This window comes from Quercus robur, chromosome 7, assembly GCF_932294415.1.
Source record: "Quercus robur chromosome 7, dhQueRobu3.1, whole genome shotgun sequence".
NCBI lineage: Eukaryota > Viridiplantae > Streptophyta > Magnoliopsida > Fagales > Fagaceae > Quercus > Quercus robur.
In genome coordinates, this window is record NC_065540.1 from 4,056,907 (window position 1) to 4,076,974 (window position 20,068).

Here is a 20,068-nt window from a genome sequence, read left to right on the forward strand (position 1 = left end):
CAAAATCAATTAAAACAAAACCCAATTTTTTTTTACATCTTTCTTGCGTACGTGCCTCTACCAAATTCAGATTCTTGTAAACCCTAAATCCCCAATTTGAAAAATTCCTTCTGCTCCACCACCGCTCCAATCCCTTATGTTCAACACCCCCATTTAACAAGAACAACTTGTCTAACATTTCTTAAAATTCTTCAAGCTTCACAATCAAAGTTTCATGTTTGGACTCACTAAAATACTTCTTGGCCAATACAATTTAGCTTTTTTTATTTATTTAATGGAACCAATACAATTTTGCGTATAATGCTTAAGAGTAAGACGGGAGAGATGATCTTTAAGCATAATTGGCTTCCCTAACAAGGTGCAAAGGCCTGATAGTCTTTAAGCCTAATTGGCTTCCTTGATAAGGTTCAAAGGCGTGACACAAAGGTTCACATTTCTTCAACATGAATATATTGATAGGTTTCGAGTCGTTTTGAGCTAAACAGCTCAAAGAGGTAAATCTTACTCTCTTTTGACGCCAATAGGGTCCATAAAGTGCCCATGTAATATTAAGATAGTTATAAGTGGTATTTTTACCAGCAGCAGTTTGGTGTCTAGAAGCAAAGACATGGTCATGTGTCTTTAGGGTTTACAAGAATCTGAATTTAGGAGAGGCACTCATGGGAGAGAGATGTGGAAAAATTGGGTTTTGTTTTAATTGATTTTGAAGAAGGGTGTTTTGGTCTTTTAAGTTTGTTTTACCTAAGCAAGAAGCACGTGATTGTCACGTGCAGTAGGATTTTGTTAAATATAACAACAAAAATAACACTAGGGTGCAAAGTGTGGTAAGTATGATAGTTTATGGTGCAAAATGTGCGTTCAAATCAATGTGGTCGATACCGTACTGATATCTGTGGGGGCCAAGAGTCTATGGGCCCGGCTTGCTCGCTTATAGGGAGTCCACAGGCCCCCAAACTAAAGGAGGCCAGGGCCCAAGCCCAAAAACAGTGAGCCCGATGTGGTTCAAGGGCACGTCCGAGGACCGCTCCGTCTTCGGAAAGCCCAGAACCCCATTAACGAAAATGGGATGCAGGCAGACTTGAAAGATCAGAAAATATCTCACGGAAATAGTCCTTAATACCCTTCATTGACATGACACCGCCCCAAACAGATCCGGATTTTTAGGCTTTATGGACCATCTCCCACAACTCAGGGATTAGACTGATGGGACAGATATCTGCCCCGGAAAGATCGACCCTACACGTGGACGAAGGACAACGAACGTAGGCGAGTATAAAAGAGAATGTTATGTGACCAAGAAGGGGCTCTCCATCTAGCTTCTGGAAAAAGGCTTGAAGAAAGAGAATGTCTGGATAATACACGCCGGACACCACGTAAAAACCCTTCGACGAGTAACCGGGGACAGCGCCAACGCTCCTCGGACATGATCCGAGGAGCCAAATCCTCCTAGATACAAGATTGATGGGCCTGAATATCCAGCCCAAAGCTCTATCTCATATCAGTTCACCTGTAGTCCGACTCGAAATGTCGCCCCGTGCCCCAACGCTGGCCTTTCAAGCCCACTCTCTACAAATATTATTGTGAGGGACTTTCTGTGTGCGAGCCCAACGTCGATGTCGGGCCGTTAAAGATTTTGTGTCCTTACAAGGTGGGGCAGAGCCCAACGTCGATGTCGGGCCGTTAAAGATTTTGTGTCCTTACAATATCATTCGGTATGTACCGTATTGGTACGTATACTAGTATCGAAATGCCAATGTTTCGTACTGGTTTAAATACCGGTCATACCAACTGGTTTAAATGCCAACGTTTTTTTTAGTTTTGTAATTTTTGAATTTTTGTAAAGGCAAAATGGTAACTTATTTTGTATTAACTTATTAGTATTATTTGTTTTCTTAGTATGCAATGAACAATTAAGCTTTCTATATTTTATTTTATGTTTTTTTTTCTTTTAATTGATGCTTAAGTCTAAAACCATAAATAATTTGTTCTAAATTGAGCTAATGTTTTATGGTAAATTTTTATATTTATTAATACACACACATATTTATAAATATAAAAAATAATGGTAAATTCGAAACAGTACACTGGTATTGACCGGTGTCGAAATATATCGTTTCATTGGTCAAATTGGTACAGCCTTTGGTACGAGATTGACTCCCTTGGTTCAAATAGTTTAGGGTGCAAAGTGTAATCTAGTGCATAGTTTAGGGTAATAAAGTGTAATTTCTCTAAAAATTAAAAGATTGTTATTTTGCATCTTTTAGTTGACAAAATATTTTAAGATGGTCTTTCCAGAATGATCAAGGACACAGGGGATCTAGCAGAATTCATATGCGATTAAGGATAAGGTTAGCTTTTTAGGGGGTGGAATGATAAGATTCCATAATTATGATCAATTTATCACCATTATCTTATTTAATTTCTTTGTGTTATTTTTGTTCAACAATATTCATGGCTTCTTATTTGGAGGCTAAGTGATCATTTGGAAGCCCAACTCGGTTTCAAAAAAAAAAAAAAAAAAAAAGAAGCCCAACTCTAAAAATACCAGCCATGCTTTCACTTTTTCTATTTTCTTTTTCAAATTTTCTATTTCTTTCTAGTCATTCGATATGAATTGTTGGAATCAATTGTTTGTTGAACATGTTTATAATCTTAGCCACAGCAAGTGATTATTAGGTTATCTTAAAGTAGAGTTGACGTAATAGATGATTTGTTTTGAACAATCACATTTTACTGTTGTAATAGACCTCAATTTCTTTTTTTTACTCATATATAAAATTTCGATAAATGATTATTCTAATAAATAATTTAACTAAGTTTTGATAGATTTTATGAACAATAAAAAAAAAAAAAATCGTATTTTAACAAAGATGACATCTTATGTTAGTAGGTAAAAGGACAGTATTTCCCAAAAAAATTGTAAACTGTGTTTAAGAGTTCATACCTTACAATCTAAAAGAAAAATTTCTGGGGTCTGTGATTGGAGGTTGATGAGGATCCACTCTCCAAAACCAGGAGGGAAATCAAATTCTTACCAAGCTAGCCTTAAATAGCCTAGAATATAAAGAACAAAGTTTGGTTTCTTAACCCATTGCTTATGGGAAAATTATTTGGTACTCCTGGAACTACCTCCCAGCCAGAAGACTTGTAATTTGGAAATGGATTGAAAACTCAAAGAGCTGCATCACACCCTCAATTTAATTTCTTCAATCTGAATATTTCAGCCTATCTTATGTCCATGGCTTCTGCAATGGTTGCATGGGAAAAAGTTAAAAAACTCAGTAAATTCATTTGGTGGGTGCATAGGAATTCATGATTTGCTCCATGACAAGGCTATCAAATACGCTTTTTGCTTTTTCAATGAATATTATCATTCTTCCTAGTGGCACAGCACGATTTTAACAGTGTTAATTGGAGTGGAAGTAAGTGAGTGGGTGTCGTGTGGTCTTGTTAAGCTGTGAGACAAAACGTGTGTGGGTTTTGTACTTGTAAAGCTGTAATCCCACATCGGAAACGCATAAGAAGAAAAAGGGAGTGGAGCTACTATAAAAAGAGGACTCATGGGAACGTGAAACATACTTACCTGGACGGGGTCAATGGGTGATCAAAAAGGCCCATGGCCTAGGCTAGTGACCTCCATTGCACTTAGGAGGGGTGCTCGCCTAAGGTCTGCCCAAGTGGCAGAGCCTACGTCATAATTTGTGGTAGTGGGGGCCTGCGTTCGCGCGGCCCCTATCTAAATTATACTAAAAAATTTTATTGGATTATGGGTGTCTGCACGTTATGTTTAAGGAACTTAAATGTAAGTAAATTCTAAACCGGAATTGCTTTGGCTTTGGGTTAAGAATCCCCAGCAATAATTTAAGAAATTAGCTTCTGTGAAAATTATTGTAGTACTTTCTAGTTCAGATACTAATTGTTGTATTACTCTTTGAGAAACACCATATGCTTTGTCCTTAAGGAAGTATTCACGTGTTAATAAACTTTGTGAGACACTTAACCTATAAACACCGAGGGGCTAATCGAAACACCAATGGGCTACAGCATTTTAAGCCGTATGGATAGATACAAACCATTGGGGCTTCAGCAGGTTCTATGGCAATCCAAAAACATGAAAAGAACAGCAAGTATAAAGACTCATTTTTGTTCTCCAAAGTTTATCCACAACCCATCAAACAAACCATTTTTCTTTTTTTGGGTCAGAGTCACAGAGCCTGTCATACAAGTGGGCCTGTAGGCCCAACACAGAACAGAATATACCCTCCTGGATGAACCTATGTTTAGACTTTAGATCATAATTATCTCAAACTAGATAAAGTCCCAGAAAGCAAAAACATTAATATAAAAACACAAACCTCAACTTCTCAACGGAGCCAATGAGCCAATTGTCATTGGCTGTTTCATATGAATGAATCATGCTTTCACTCACTCTCTATCAAAATCCATTGACAGACAGACAAAGACAGTAACTAACATCCTCGTCATCACCACCGTCCATTCCATTGACCCAAAACCCCCCAAAAAAAAGTCAAATCCCAACCCATTACATGAACTAAACTAATTATCGTACCCAAAGTACCATTCTATTCACCAAACCACAGGATCCCACCCTCTGATCCTTGGAAGCCATTGAAAAAAAAAACACAAAACCCAGAAAAGAAAAACCAAAAGCAGAGCACAGCACGAGGTCTTCTTTTTTGAAAATTAAATTGAAAAAAAGAAAAAAGACAAAAGAGGTTTGTGTACTAAAACTACTAGTAGTATTGTGTGTTATATGATCACATGGTAGACGATGATCAACAGCAACCCAAACGGCATGCTATCAACGGCGGCGGCTTCATCGGCCAACACGGCGGTTCAGTCACCGGGGCTCAAGACCTATTTCAAAACCCCAGAAGGACGTTATAAGCTACACTACGAGAAGACTCACCCTTCGGGTCTCCTTCATTACGCTCATGGCAAGACCGTCACTCAGGTTCATTCATCCAAACATTTCTGAAATATCTATTTCTTACTTTTTTGAACCAATTTTTCATTTTTGGGAGTTTTCTTGAATACCCATTTCGTGAAAATGGATGTTCTGCGAGTTTAAGGTTTTTTTTTTTTTTTTTTTCTTTTTCTTTCTTGTTGATAATGATTTCTAGGGTTTTAATTAATGATCAATACCTGTTTGTTAGTATTACCGTTTGAATATGGGTTTTGATTTATTTTGATTAATTGTTTTCCATGACAATCTTTGGTTAATGTTGACATATTTGGATATAATTTGATACCCATTTTCAAAATTAAGGTTTTTAGGACTATTCTGTTTCAATTTTATTAACATGAATTTCTGGAAGGTGTTTGGTTGATTCTAATGTTCAGGGATTTTCTCAAAAGTCCATGTTTTAGAATCCATTGATGGTCACTCGTATTAGTTCATTTAGTTAGCTTTATTTTTGTCAGAATTGAACTTTTGAAAGCATTTTTGGTTGAATTTTTAATGATCAGGTAACCCTAGCACATCTAAAAGACAAGCCAGCCCCATCAACCCCGACAGCCTCATCTTCAAGCTTCAGCGCTAGCAGTGGGGTCCGATCAGCTGCAGCAAGGTTATTGGGTGGAAGTAATGGAAGTCGGGCTCTTAGCTTTGTTGGAGGGAATGGTGGGAGTAAGATTAATGGTGGGACTAGTAGGATTGGGTCATTGGGGTCTTCGAGTTCTAGTAATTCAATGGGTAATTCAAACTTCGATGGTAAAGGTTCTTATTTGGTCTTCAATGTTGGAGATGCTATCTTTATAAGCGATTTGAATTCTCAAGACAAGGTAGTTTGGTATTTTGTTATTTGACTTAAAAGTTTTGGAAAATTTGGGTTCTCTTATGAAAATTAAATCATCAAATGTAGGATCCGATAAAGTCTATCCATTTCAGTAATTCGAACCCTGTGTGCCACGCATTTGATCAGGATGCTAAGGATGGGCACGATTTGATTATCGGGTTGATTTCTGGGGATGGTAAAATAAAATTGTTAACTCAAATTTGAATTGTAAGTTTGTTTTGAAAGTTATAAATTTATTGTTCCTGTGTGCATTATTGTAGTGTACTCTGTGTCACTGAGACAGCAATTACAGGATGTAGGAAAGAAGGTTGTTGGGGCTCAACATTATAACAAAGATGGTTCTGTTAATAACAGGCAAGGATTAACTCTGTTTTAGTACCCTTCTATTATATGTGATGTTAATTCTTTCTTTCTGCTTTTTTATTATCAGGTCCATCAGATATTACACCTGGCATCCAGTTTGAGTAGATGTTTTGAAGTTCATTTTCTGTGTGTATTTAGTCAAGCCATGGAATATGGATAATATGCCAAAGGCTTGTAGAGTCTAAGATAACTATTCTTTCTTGCCCAATAAGCATTGGAATAGGTCTTTTTCTATAAGTAATTTTGTACATTTTATTACTTATAAAAAAGAAGTAATTTTGTACATTTAATATCATTATTTTATTACAGTGTAGAGACAAAATTAAAAAAAAAAAAAAAATCAATGGGAAACAGGTAGTGCCTTTATTATCCAATGGCTTATATGTTCTCATGAACTACTAGACTTAAGTGGATTCTAAAAGGTTTTTGACCTTGCCAATATGACTGTGTGAGGATAAAAAGAAAAGAAAAGAAAAGAAAAAGAGTACTCTTGATGCTCTAACTTTAACCACCAGGTTGTGCTTTGATTTGATAGTTTTTAAGCGATTGGCTTTATTGGAGTTTCCAAGTTGATAGTTATTAATACCTTGACTTTACTTATTTATTGACAAATAACACCTAGACTATATTGTATAACAGACAATTATTGGGAGACCATTAAATGCAATAGTTTTTAGCAACCATATCTAATAAGAATTTTTAAAGTTTTCCTGACATGTTTGGGTTGCTTGGATCAGCACCTTCTTTCTAGCTAGTTAGGGTTCATCACTTGCAATTGCTAGTATCCCCCCCCGCTCGTGCCCAATTTCAAATGCTCAATGTTGTTTGGAAGATCTTAGAATTATTTCCTTCTACATGGCTTTGAAGGCCCTTTTGCCACCATCAATTGATTTTCCACAAAAGATTATCAATTGGAATTGCTATTTTGTGTTGCACCTAATGGTGGGAGTAGTTCTTTGGAAATAATATGATTAATGGATGTGGGACATGTCTATTATACTATGTGTGACTTAGCAATCAAAAATAATAATATAATATGCGACTTCTTACAAACAAGTGTGTCGGGCAAAGGAAGGGAGCACATTGTTTGTTCTTTTGAATTTGTGATGATAGTTGGCATTTATTCTTTGTTCATTTTATATGATGAATTCACATCCCATGTTGGGACTGTTGGAGATACTTGCATAGACACTCCACATTACGTCGGATTTAAAAAAATAATAATAAAAAAATAAATAAAAATGACACTGCTACTGTCTCCCTGTGTTATATGGTTGGAGATTAAATTCCGAACGCACAAGCACATTGAACAGCATAACTAAGTCCCTGTAATTTGGGCCATTTGGTGACTTTTATAAAAGTTGATTCTTAATATCTCTACTTTTTCATTCCTCTGTGGACAGTATGATACCTGGGGAAAACTAATTGATATATTCTTCATAAAATTTCTTTTGCTGGTTAACCTGTGCTTTGTGGTATTGCTTCTTGTACACATGCATGCATGCATGCAAGGACAAATAATACATCCTTCCATCATGTTTCTTACTGGACGTAGAGAAGGAATGTGTCTTTGATGGTAGTGCGTTTCTCAATAGACAAGTCATCTGCATCAAGTTTCAAGTTGGAAGTTTTGAAGGAAGTGTATTTGTTATGGATATGTTTTCTGTCTCTTGGCAAAAACATTATCTGCATCATTCAAAAATAAATAAAAAGCTGCACCATCTATATCAGTGGATTTTATTTTATACACTGATTTCTATTCTGGTTGAGGTTGAGTTCTAGTTCAAATGACACCTCCTCTCCTTGAAAGAGCAAGGTGTTGGTTGAGGTTGTGGGTTCAAAGGCCCAATGGGTGCAATACATGTAAACTTACGAATAAAAAAAATCTATTTGGGTTGTTATAGTAGGTAGTTCTTACTGAACTGTGGAATTTGCCCTAGTTTCTTCTTCTTCTTCATCATCATTGATCCCAACATAATGATGATTTACTTCCGGAGGCAGTAGTGGTCTAGTTCTTGATTAAATGTTTTTCTTGTCTCTGTATATGCACTATTTCCTGGCCTGGTTGACAAAGTAGGTAGTTGTAAATTTTCACCCGACTTTGGTATTCTCCTAAGGATACACTTCAACATACAGATGTTATACCTACAGAAACATTATTCTTACTAGAAATATATTGAACTACTCAATTTTGCATGGGTTGGAGGAATAGCCTTTGTTTTCTGCAAAATTTATTTTTGTGAAAAAAACACAAAATCTGGAACAACTCTCATCCAATGCATATTGTACGCAATATATAATAGGCAAAGCATATTTTTGATATCTTGCAACATACACATACTACTGTCTCATCTCTTAATTCGAGGGTTTGAAAATATAAAATGAAATTAATAATTGATCACACGCACTTCATAGTTATTGTTTTTATTTATTCTGTATGAAAATTTTCAGATATGTACTTGAAGTACATGACTAACTTTACAATTGAATTATCAAAAAATTTTACTGATATAAAAAAAAGTACATGACTAGTTTGATTAACCTTTTTCTTTCCAACAGTCGTTGTACTAGTATTGCTTGGGTGCCTGGAGGTGATGGTACTTTTGTTGTTGCTCATGCCGATGGGAACTTGTATGTGTATGAAAAGGCAAGCCTTGAACTCTTATATTTCTCCATGTTGTATGTTTTGATTTGAGCATGTTTTTACCTTTTTTTTTCATTTTTCTTTTTTCCTAGGGCAAAGATGGCGCAAATGATTCTTCATTCCCTTTTGTCAAAGATCCAATGCAGTTTTCTATTGCGCATGCACGTTACAGTAAGGTGCTGGAATTGATTGCTATTTTGTTATCAAGTTGTTTTGGTTGTTCTTCATATATGGATCTTTCCTTTCTATTATTTGTTTCTTTGTTTAAATTGGTTTTTTTTTTTTTAGACAATGAGCTCTAGCTCAAATAACACCTCCTCCCCTTGTAATAGTAGGGTGTACTATTCCACCAGATGCATATGACGCACATGTAATTTACCAATAAAAAAAAATGGTGTTTGTAGAGGTGAATTGTGAGATTCCATAACTAATTAATTGTTAGGCAATATGTGGCATGTAGTTTTTTTCTTTTTAGAATTTAGCTTTGCAAATTTGTGTTAAATTTTGAACAAGGCATGACAATGCAACATTTTTCTTGCCCTGGTGATTAGATTTCAATTTGCTAATAGTGGACAGACACCTGCATTATAATTGAATAGTTGTAGGAGTCCTGATGTTACTTTAGTTCCATCATTCAGATTTCAATATGTCAAAGACATTGTGCTTGGATCATTTCCAATTGTAGACTCCTAGTCTCACATTGGCATTGATTGGGGGACTTCAGATGTTAATTCGATCTTCACTCTCTCAGGCTGTTTTAGTCATGTCTTTTGTTCATTCAAATTTTCCATCTGTATATTGATATTTAAGTTGATAGCTTCAACTAATATTTCATCACAGGACACCATTTTGTGCCTTGACAAATGGTTTCCATTCAGTGTAATATTCCCGTTGTCTAATTGGTATAACTGGCCCATGCATGTACCTGTTTGCTATGATATAAGTTCCAACTGGTACTTGGACTTTGGGCACAAAATTGGTGATTTAATTGCCTAGATTAGGATCTGTGAAGTTGCCTTTGTTCCAAAATTAGCACAAGGAGTGGGAGCCTGTCACCTCCTCCTAATTAATTTTCAACTCTGTCTAGATTGTAAAAGCTTATATCTTGTTAGTGTTTGACTTTGCAATAGGTGATTGTTTATGGTCAGTATCATAAGAATAACAACATTGTATGACTAAAACACATTTAAATGAGTGGTGTGTTTGTGTGTCTACCTTCCATTGAATGTTATGAGAATAATATTATTTGCTTGAGAGATTTTCTGTATTTTGTGTTGGTGCCTTTGCATTCATGTTTTAGGTGGGCAGCAGTAGGTACTAGGTTCAACCTAGACCACAGCATTATGGCTCAATAACCAGGAAATGCCAAAGTGCTTAATATTACATCATGCATGTTGAAATATGCCTGGTTCTCGAACATACTTCCAAGGTTTGAGTCTTTCTTAAGTTGTTATAGTGTTAGTTGAGCAAGGTCATTTTTTTCGGGTTTGTGAAGGTTTTTGTGCAGGTATATTGGTAACATCCTTTAAGTGACTTAGCTGAGTACTCACTTCACTTTTTACTGGTCACTAGGCTGAATATTACTTGACATATATAAGGGATACATCTGATGTGTTGAATCATTTTTCTTCTTTCTTCACTTAACATTTCTTTGTTGACCTCTTTCAATATTTCTGCAGAGTAACCCACTTGCTAGATGGCATATATGCCAAGGTTCAATTAATAGCATTGCATTCTCAACTGACGGGGCCTACCTTGCAACTGTGGGAAGAGATGGTATAATTTGTTCCCATCCCAACTGCACTGTATTGTGGTTCAGTTTGTTTATTTTGTACTAGCAGTGACATAAACGAGCTTTATTTAAATGCTGAATGCAGGCTATCTACGAGTTTTTGACTACTATAAGGAGCAACTTGTATGTGGTGGCAAAAGTTATTATGGGGCTCTATTATGTTGTGCTTGGAGGTTGGTAACTTTACTGGTTTCCCAGTCATCGCCTATTGTTGTTAGTTTAAATGTTTCTTTTATTGTCCTTGATTTTTCCTTCTTTATCTAAATTGGTACATTATGTAGTTCTTTCTGGTTTAAATTTTATTGTTCTCTTTGAGAAAATAGATTGTATCATTGACAACAAAATGCCACTCAAACAGCATGGATGGAAAATACATTCTGACGGGAGGTGAAGATGATTTAGTACAAGTTTGGAGCATGGAAGATCGGAAGGTTGTAGCATGGGGTGAGGGGCATAATTCATGGGTAAGTTAATTAAAATAATGTTGGGCTACATATAATTCTCACATAATGATAGCCACCTTGCTCAGTGTTTTTTGAATCATGCTGGCAGGTCAGTGGAGTGTGTTTTGATTCATATTGGTCATCACCAAATTCAGAAGGCACAGGGGAAACTGTCATGTATCGGTTTGGTTCTGTTGGTCAGGTATTGAGAAATATGGCTGGTCTCATTGCAAATGATGATTTCCCTCTTACAAGTGTTGACTGTTTGTTGATTGTTTTAATGTAGCTTCTATTTTTTAACTACTGAAAACCTGCCTTTTTCTTGGATATATAATTCACATTATAAAGGTCTTGCCTAGAGCACAAGGCTCTCACTTCTGTGGGGTCTTGCCGTCTTGGAGAGTTGGGAACTATTTTGGAACAATTAGAAACTAGTTTGAGTCCCACTAGAGTCCTGGACTAAGGCAGGCACACCAAGTCAGAGCTGTGATATGGTTTCTGAAATTTGGGATATGCAGAGATTTCGGTTAAGGTAAACTCTGTCAGCACTTTGGAGGAAGCTTTGGAATCAATAGGGCTTTAGGGCAACTTTAATAGGAGTCAAAATTGGGTTTACTTACCTGACAAGTCTTTTTTTTTTTTGGGGGGGGGGGGGGGGGGGGGAAGGGTGCAGGAGGGGGGAGTAAAGTTTTTAGATAAATAAAGTGGAACCATGCTTTTTGTTATGTTAATATGATGAAATTGTCAAAATGAATGTTAAATTATGTGAATTGCCATATCTTATGATGCAACATGTTATGTGGTCAAGCAACAAAATATATTGAAACTAATGATACTACAAGCAGGGGGTTGAGATTAATAATTGGCTACAGGAGAGAACAGAATTTTTAAATGTTTGTATTTTAGACAAGTTATGGCCTGTTTATTCGGGTTATTCTAAAAGAATTTCTTTAGGTGAGATAAGGCAATAAAAGAAAATAAATAGTTGGCTAATATTGTCATGCGAATTAAACCAATTACTGCAGTTGCAGCCTCGTAGGGAGAGAATATGGTTTGAGTTGGAAGTAACACTGTAAGAATTGATGTGATAGCCTTTGATCTGTTTAATATTTTATTTGTTTCATTTAGATGCTCTTATGCATTTTTGTCACTCACTGATTCTTTGCATCACTTGCATACTTTATAGTTTTCATATTTCACCGCTTGATATGTTTGTGGGCAGGACACGCAATTGCTTCTGTGGGATCTAGAAATGGATGAGATTGTAGTGCCCTTGCGGCGCCCTCCTGGTGGGTCCCCCACATACAGTACTGGAAGCCAGTCAGCTCACTGGGATAGTGCCTGCCCAGTTGGTAACCTGCAACCTGCTCCAAGCACACGAGATGTCCCAAAGATCTCCCCGGTTGTTGCTCATCGTGTTCACACTGAACCCCTCTCTGGCTTGATATTTACCCAGGAATCCGTTCTTACCGTGTGCCGGGAGGGGCACATAAAGATCTGGATGAGACCTGGGGTAGTAGAAAGCCAGTCAAACAACTCTGAAACTTTGTCCAGTACCAGCTTTAAGGAGAAACCTTTATTCTCAAGCAAGGTTGGCAGTTCCAGTTACAAGCTATGAGCCTATGGCCAAACCATCACAAGGAAAAACCAAGCTATTTTTCATATGCCATTGTCTTTTCATCTGGTTGGTTTCGTGTTATGTATACGAAACTTGATTGGAGTGAGAATAACCAACTGGATCTATTGTATATTCAACGTATAAAAATGCCGGTGATGGCACTCAAGAGGTCGGGAGGGAGACAACCCCCCTTGTAAGTACAAAACGGCTGTTAGTATAATGATTGACAGGAATAACATGAAGTTGCCCCTTTGAGATATGTTCTTCTCAGCAGTGCTTTCAAGATTTATTCTGTTGGTAGTTCATTGTCAACAATTACGTCAAAACTTTGTTGGATTACGCTATGATTGAAGTGGTAAAATCCTTCAGAGGCATTCATTTTGGACTTGGCTTGGAATAAAAAATTTGAGTTGACTCTCACTTTTGGGTTTTGAAACAAAATACTCTCGAGGGGGAGGATGAACTTATGCAGAGATGTAAATTGTAACATGCAGAAAGCCATAAATATATCTGTAGGCCTTGATATTTAAGTTTTCTAGATTGGATAGACATCATGAATCTGGGTTATCCCAGATTCAGTTCGTTTGTTTTGGCAGCTGCTATTGGGGGACTCAGAAGCACAAAAGACAACCCTTTCTTATCATTTATCTTTCATATCTATGGCGTTGCTGGCCTTATGTTGTTTCTTAATATTTATATACATTACTGCTAAATCCTGCAATTGCCTTTTGTTTTTACCAGCCTTAAAATTGTCATTTAATCCTTGGTGTAAAATTTTGGTTGTTAAGAAATATATGGAATAGGAGAATACATGTAACTGATCCACATTTAACTGGACTTTCATTTTTTTTCTTCTGCAAATATGAATTTTCTTATTCCGTCTCAGTGAGATTGTTTAGGAACTAGTATTGATCAAAATCAAATGATATGACCAACTTACTATTCTGAAGCTTCAAAAAATGAAAAATTCAATTACTATTATTTTATTGCAATTTACATATTACGATGTTCAGAACTAAACAGAATTTGACATTGACGAAGGTATTCTAATGTGGGAGCAAGTAATATTGCTCGTGTTTGCTGGTAATCCTTATAGAGAATTGAAACTCCCAACTTACCACTAGTATAGGTTTGTTTCAAAAAACAAAAGCACCAAGGTGGAGAAATACAACAGCCCTCCAAACTGTCTTAGAGGAGGGGGAAAATGTTGGCAGTTTTAGTTACATGTATCGAACAACGCAAAATCAAAGCTAGTTTATACATTTGGTTATTCTCCTTTCTTGTGTGTGCTTGATTGCCTGAGATTGACCAACTTGTTCTATTGTATAAGCAGGTCCTGAATATGCAATACAACAAAAATCCTACTTGTCCTGAAGAAAAACCTGCATTCTGAACCAGTACAGTAGAATTCTCACGCATCTTTATTAATTTACCACAATGTTACAATGACTTACCCCTCCCCTACCCCCTTCCTTCAATGCAGAGATATAGTGAGGATTTCTCCCTGTGTAGAAGGCGCATGGGCCCAAAAGGGGGCTACAGACTAGAGAACCAAACATTCATAATAGATTTACTATTAATAGAGCCAAACCCTGCCTTATTATGCCACTGTTTGTGGCATTAATTAATCTAAAAATACCTCGTCGTGACATGGATAACTTCTCTATCTCCCCTTTCACTTTCACGGTGGTGAGGATCCGTGTCAAATTGAAGTGCAGTTTCAGATGATCGGCCTGGCTGTGTCTCCTCCTGAGAACCACGTTGTTGATTTAACCGAGAAAGACGCCTCTGCCTCCAGTTCTGGGCCTCAACAATAGCAGAATGTGTACACATGGTAAATCCAAACCCAGCAAGCGCAGCAATAAGAACAGATAAAACAGCCTGAACGTGAACCTGCAGATCCCAAACAGATATATGAAACTCTCAATATTAAAAGGATCACATACCTTTAGCTTATATTAGGATGGGATCCACAATGTTCAAACCTACAACTTATCATTGGGTATGAGACAGAGGAAATAACGAGCCATGAAAAAGTGTTGGAGATCAAAGAATTTCTTACCAATGAGTAAAAAATGTGTCCAAAGAGAACCACCAGACCAAATTGAATGGCTGCATAAATCCAGACATATTTTCTGCTTACTACACGCAAATTTCAGAGGAGTTAGTATAACTCTGAGATGACAGGATCCAAGCACACAAGGCATTGTCTAAATACAGCATACCCATTGTTGTGGCTGTCATGGATGCTAGTAGACCCAATATGCAGGAAAATGGAAGAGATATGGCAATTGCACCTGATCCCATTTTTGAAATCTGTCCAGATGATAATATTAGGAACTCTAATAGGCTTGGAAGATAGTTTTGGAGGTCGCTAAACTTACCAGAAGCTGCTCCAGAAAAGAAAAGTAGGCAAGCATGCTAACAATGACAAGAACAGGAACATCCTGCCATATCCTGACGAAAATTTGCATTTAGTTTCAGTTATATTATCTTGGAAGATGATATTAAACAGAGTTCAGACATAGATTACATACTAAATTGGCAAAAAGTTACAGATGACTACCAAAAAAGCACTTTCAAGTCTTGTCTAATTGTTTACTAGTCAACTAGACTTAAACCTGATTTGGGTCAAGTGGCTTTAGAAGTAATTTTTCAATTAAGGTTTTCAACTTATAGTCTTTAGACTTCTAATCTATGCAACAGAAAAGGTAAAATTAAAATCAGGATTATATTTAGTTTAATGATAGGCAACAGGAATATTGAAATAGAAATAAAATAAAATTTTTTTTTAAAAAAAGAAAAAGGAGAAAAATCAAGGATATCCTTTCCCTATCCCATGTAGAGTGGAAAACTTTTACTTACCTATATCTGGCAACCTCAGGTTGCTGACCACTTCCTTGCAAGTTATGGACTGGAACATTTTGAATTCGTAGAAGGGTGACAGGTAGGTTCTGAACCTCTTGCTTGCACACATCACATATTTTATTTCCTTTAATGCTAAACCATTTTATTGCGCATTCTTTGTGGGCCAAAGCAAGTTCACCTTTGCAGCTACATTCCATCTTGAGGGTGTCAGCACCTTCCCCCAGTTCAACAAGGCAGATTCTACAAACAGCTGCTTCTTCAGGTATATTTTCAACATCATCATCATTTCCATCTGAACCGCAAGACTAAGATAAGGCCTAGGTTGGTTATCACACATTACAAAACAGGGTCAAAACTAAAAAATGAAATCTGAAACTGCATGCAATTAGTATTATCCTAACTCGGGGTCTACGGGTGATTTCCATAAGGATTATCCCCATCATATGGACAGGGTATACCCTACCAAAAAAATAAATAAACAAAATATCTTTCAGGTCCTTAAGGCTACAAATATACTTATAGTCGGAGTTCTTATCAGGACAGCTCTGTCACAATCTGCCATGAATCTAATAAGATGAGGCAGCAAAGAATTGATATTTGTTATGTTTTACATGTATACTCTGCCTTTGGTGAATCATATCGGCACTAAAGTTCTGCTTCCACTTCTGGGATTTGAAGCTCTTTGTGACTGAGCCAAGCAAACTTCATCACAAACCTACTGAGTTGACATGGCCAATTCAACCCGCAAAGGCCAATTGATTTTGAAAGAATATATTTTTAATATAATAACTATGAAGATGGGGAGAGGAGGAGGGTTGTTGTTTGATAATGTTTGTGGACATACAATCATGAATAATTATGAGAATAAATTTATAATGCTTTTCCTATCCAGAGCAAGAGAGAGAAAGAGGAAATTTACCAATATCATCTTCCAGGGATGTGTTTGTTGTTGTCATGACAGTCCCCTCAGCCCTTTGTGGAGTAGTAGAAATTACACGAAAGCCACTACGTACAGATAGGCTTCCTTCTTTCCTAAGTTCAGGGACTGAGTGTGAACGATGAATAGATTGACGGAACCCTCCTTTCTGCATAATGAGGAATTATGCATGAATCAAATAGAGAACTGGATAACATATTCAAGGGATATATTGAAATACCAAATTATGATGTATATTTATTTAGTTAGTTAAAAGAAAATAAGAAAAGAAACTTTTCACAAATGTAATAAGAATTGAAATTTTGACGACAAAGTGTTATGAGCTCATATGCTACTCAGGATGGAGGACTATTTGACCCGGGCACCTGATCAAGAGAGAGATTTAACAAAGCGGTGAACTATATCACAGACGTAGGAGTAAGATTCATGAAAAGAACCAAAACTGATTCAGAAAATTCCAGGTTTGCAGATGCTAAGCTCTGGAAAAATATGTGGCACACTATTGGACTGATGAACAACTAGAATTTGCTGCTGTTCACTCCACCCAAAAATACTTGTGATAGCCACCTTTCCTATGTTTTTTTCTGTGGGAAGAAAATGTTCTTTTGGTCTGAGGGGTGAAATATATAGTACACAAAAAAGTCAGGGAACAGCTTCACACACTACCTTCATTACCAACCATACATGTGCTTTACAAATTTAAATATTAGAAGTTACTTGGCTTTCTGAATAACAAAGAATTTGGTATCAACCATAAATACCATGAAATTTCAGCAAGTAGAGGTGATAGGTAAAGAAAAATTAATCAGTTTTACAATAACATAAACCAAGAATGTCCTAAAATCAGAACATTTGCAAATAGTTCAAGGGTTGATGAAGAAGGAGGAAGTGAGGGATGGCTCTGCATACTATGTGCACTGCCACTCATACATGTGCTCCACAAATTTTAGTACTTAAAATTAATTAGCTTTCTGAGTAACAACGAAGTTGGTATCGGCCTGGAATACCATGAAATGTTAACAAGCAAGTAAATTTGACAAAGTACAGAAATTTAAAGCATGTTTACAGTAAGATTAAAGCAGCATCAATGTCCCTAAATCAGAAAATTTAAATAGTTTAAATTAAATGTGACTTTGCAATATTTTTGTGAACACCTAGAATTTTACATGTACAGAACAAATTTGAGTAATACACATCTAGTTAAAATGTACACGATGCATAGATTGAAAACTTCAACAGAAATTAGCTTTTCTGTCACTGATGCTTGCCATCTGTGATGTTAAAAACATTGCAGAATACAATGGGGCAATTTAAAATACTTAACACACAGTAATAGTTCTCAAGCTAACAAGTGGTGGATACTCACAACAGAACTTAACGGACTGTGCATGTTTCCTCCATGCAAAGACTCTGGATTTGAGTGAGCATGTGGTGTTACAGGTCCGGATGAAGCTTCATTCATTTTCAGGGTGAATAGCTTTGTAAGAGACAATGTCCTTGGAAGCCGACGTTTCTCCCATATCCCTGTAGGTGAACCTCCTAGTGCTATGATAGCTGCTTTCTCGATGTCTGAAGTTGTACTTTGACGTTTAAAACTTAGTTTTGGAAGAAGACTTTTTATTGTAAATTTATTTTTCGAGGACGAGGGATCAGGAGACAAATTAACTTTCCCGAAACTAGGGCTCGGTAATGGGGAAAAATTTACTCTTTTAGGGGTGCGATTTGGTGTTTGGGGCAAGTTTATTCTCACATAATCCTCTGTGGCATCCTCGATAATTATTGATGGTTTTTCAAAAACATGGGATTTTGGACTCTGCTGTGGACCAGGTGGCCTTTCTTCAATTATTTCAGTTGAATCTCCAACCTATGAAAGCAGGAAAAAAGAAGAAGAAAAATGCCATATGTCATTAGAAAAAAAAAAAAAAAAATACTCATTAAGCTTTTGTCATCAACCTAATATGATAAAAGAATGTCACACAAGCATAAAATTTCTCATACATGGAGAAATTAGAAATGACCGTTGAGAATAAGTATCAGTTAATTTAATTTGTCCCACATAAATATGTAAAATATGAGGTAATTTGAAATATGAGATTACATATTTACATAATTTCTCTTTCAAAATATGGCCCTGTAGTAAGCAACATAGTGATTCAGGGTTTGCATAGGTGGCCCCAAATAGTCAATGAAAAAAGCTTTCTCAAATTGAATTTAGTTGAAACCAATGATGTAATCTTGCAAATGTGCAATTCCATGCCTTAATTTGGACTCTACTAATGTTACTAAGTACCTCTCTGGATTGGCTGAGTGTGTCACAATCACAGATAAAACCAAAGATTAACTGTACAAGTCAGTGGAATGCTGAGTTAAGACCATAAACTTTTATCAGTGTTTTTTCTAGGTGGAGTGCAGAAAGCTAACTTCTCTGATGCATGTATTAAATATGACATATCCAACACTTGATCAAGTTGAAGTACAAAAATCTGAAACAACTACAAATTTTATTTTCCCTTTTAGATAATCTTAGAAATCTAATTCTCTAAAAATTCAAAGAGTCAAAGAGCACACACAGTAATATGTTGTAAAACTACTTTCAACTGGATAATTGGTAGAAACTACTCATAAAAAGAAGGGACAAAAAAAAAAAAAAAAAAAAATACAAAACCCATTTATAAGAAACAGAGACAGGAAATTATAATTCATGACCAACAAAAAGAGGAGGGTTTCTAGGAAAACCTCTCACAAGTCACATATTTCAGAGTAAAAACCAAACCCCATTTCCAATTTGGTGAAAAAAAGCTAAGAATTTTAGCAGAAGCTAAAGGCAGACAGAACAGAAGAGGTTAAAACTAAAGTACCTGTTGAGAAACACTCATGCTGGTCGAGGAAGCACTTTTTTCATTTTTCTTAGCAAGGTGGTCATGGTCTTCTTCATTTTCCATATCAGGCAAAAGAATTTCTGAAACAGAGAGAAATTGCAGGAGGCCAAGACTTCAGAAGTTTAGAACTATAGCTAGAGCTAAAAGAAAGAAGAAAAAAAAAACACTAAAACCCTGTTGGGACCAATTGAGTACAACACAAGATTCTGGAAAAAACCATAGATTCTGAGGAAAAGAAAAACAGCAGAGGAAGAAAAAGTTGAGAGTTGAGAGATTCATATGTCTTATATATATGAACAAGTGGCACTTGCAGAAGGGGCAAGTGAAACTGAAATTGTTTTCTTTGGTCTTTGCCCTTCGTAGGTCCCTCCAGTTTCACAGAAAAAAACAATTTAGTGACACTCGAAATGAAACTTAGTTTGGTGTAGTAGGTTATTACTCGTACAAGTTAGGTTGTGTCAAACAACTCCGACTCTTATTGGACTCTAGAGATACATTCTTATTAGGGAAAAAACTCTGTAAAATTCTATTAATCTAGTCCAACTAAAATTTTATTATCTTATTAATTGTTAAAATAGTATGATTTAGGTAAAAATCTATTACCTAAGTTTCAATAAATTTTTCCATAAACAAAATAATAATAATAATAAATTTCAAGAAATTTGAAATTCTACTCTAATTAGAATTTTATTACCAAAAATTTTA

The 20,068-nt window shown here is 36.2% G+C and overlaps 2 protein-coding genes and 1 non-coding gene across 5 annotated transcripts; 2 read left to right on the plus strand and 1 right to left on the minus strand.

Annotated features, from left to right (window-relative positions):
- The first annotated feature begins 3,575 nt into the window (after nt 1–3,575).
- Nucleotides 3,576–3,736, plus strand: LOC126693814 (U1 spliceosomal RNA). The gene has a single exon (XR_007645536.1). It is a non-coding gene; the product is annotated as a U1 spliceosomal RNA (small nuclear RNA).
- Nucleotides 3,737–4,344: 608 nt separating this feature from the next.
- Nucleotides 4,345–13,419, plus strand: LOC126691819 (uncharacterized). Of its 2 annotated transcripts, none has more exons than XR_007644842.1 (11): nt 4,345–4,975; nt 5,491–5,805; nt 5,886–5,994; nt 6,080–6,173; nt 8,742–8,829; nt 8,919–9,002; nt 10,506–10,602; nt 10,704–10,791; nt 10,977–11,082; nt 11,176–11,263; nt 12,284–12,524. XR_007644842.1 is itself a non-coding variant. In XM_050387002.1 (11 exons), the coding sequence occupies exons 1-11, from the start codon at nt 4,793–4,795 to the stop codon at nt 12,677–12,679; spliced, it is 1,653 nt and encodes a 550-aa protein (XP_050242959.1). In that variant the 5' UTR covers nt 4,348–4,792; the 3' UTR covers nt 12,680–13,419. The 2 variants fall into 2 exon arrangements, 1 of the variants encoding a protein (XP_050242959.1); XM_050387002.1 differs by having other exon boundaries at nt 4,348–4,975; nt 11,171–11,263; nt 12,284–13,419.
- A 374-nt stretch (nt 13,420–13,793) lies between these two features.
- LOC126691820 (uncharacterized) lies at nt 13,794–19,765 on the minus strand. Of its 2 annotated transcripts, none has more exons than XM_050387004.1 (8): nt 19,343–19,765; nt 17,851–18,348; nt 16,467–16,632; nt 15,545–15,839; nt 15,064–15,136; nt 14,905–14,995; nt 14,742–14,814; nt 13,794–14,572 (listed from the first exon to the last, which is right to left on the minus strand). In XM_050387004.1, exons 1-8 carry the CDS (start codon nt 19,424–19,426, stop codon nt 14,449–14,451), a joined length of 1,404 nt encoding a protein of 467 aa, XP_050242961.1. In that variant the 5' UTR covers nt 19,427–19,765; the 3' UTR covers nt 13,794–14,448. The 2 variants fall into 2 exon arrangements, with proteins under 2 accessions (XP_050242961.1, XP_050242960.1); XM_050387003.1 differs by having other exon boundaries at nt 14,742–14,821; nt 19,343–19,761.
- Nucleotides 19,766–20,068: the final 303 nt, after the last annotated feature.

Bases quoted from the DNA above. Each gene is read 5' to 3' on its own strand.
- LOC126691819 (XM_050387002.1), top strand. From the start codon at position 4,793: ATGATCAACAGCAACCCAAACGGCATGCTATCAACGGCGGCGGCTTCA. The intron at 4,976-5,490 runs GTTCATTCATCC...TTTAATGATCAG, and splicing joins ATGGCAAGACCGTCACTCAG to GTAACCCTAGCACATCTAAA. The intron at 10,792-10,976 runs GTTGGTAACTTT...CCACTCAAACAG, and splicing joins CTATTATGTTGTGCTTGGAG to CATGGATGGAAAATACATTC.
- LOC126691820 (XM_050387003.1), bottom strand. From the start codon at position 19,426: ATGGAAAATGAAGAAGACCATGACCACCTTGCTAAGAAAAATGAAAAA. The intron at 18,349-19,342 runs GTACTTTAGTTT...CTGCTTTCATAG, and splicing joins GCATGAGTGTTTCTCAACAG to GTTGGAGATTCAACTGAAAT. The intron at 14,996-15,063 runs GTAAGTTTAGCG...TCATCTGGACAG, and splicing joins CTTTTCTGGAGCAGCTTCTG to ATTTCAAAAATGGGATCAGG.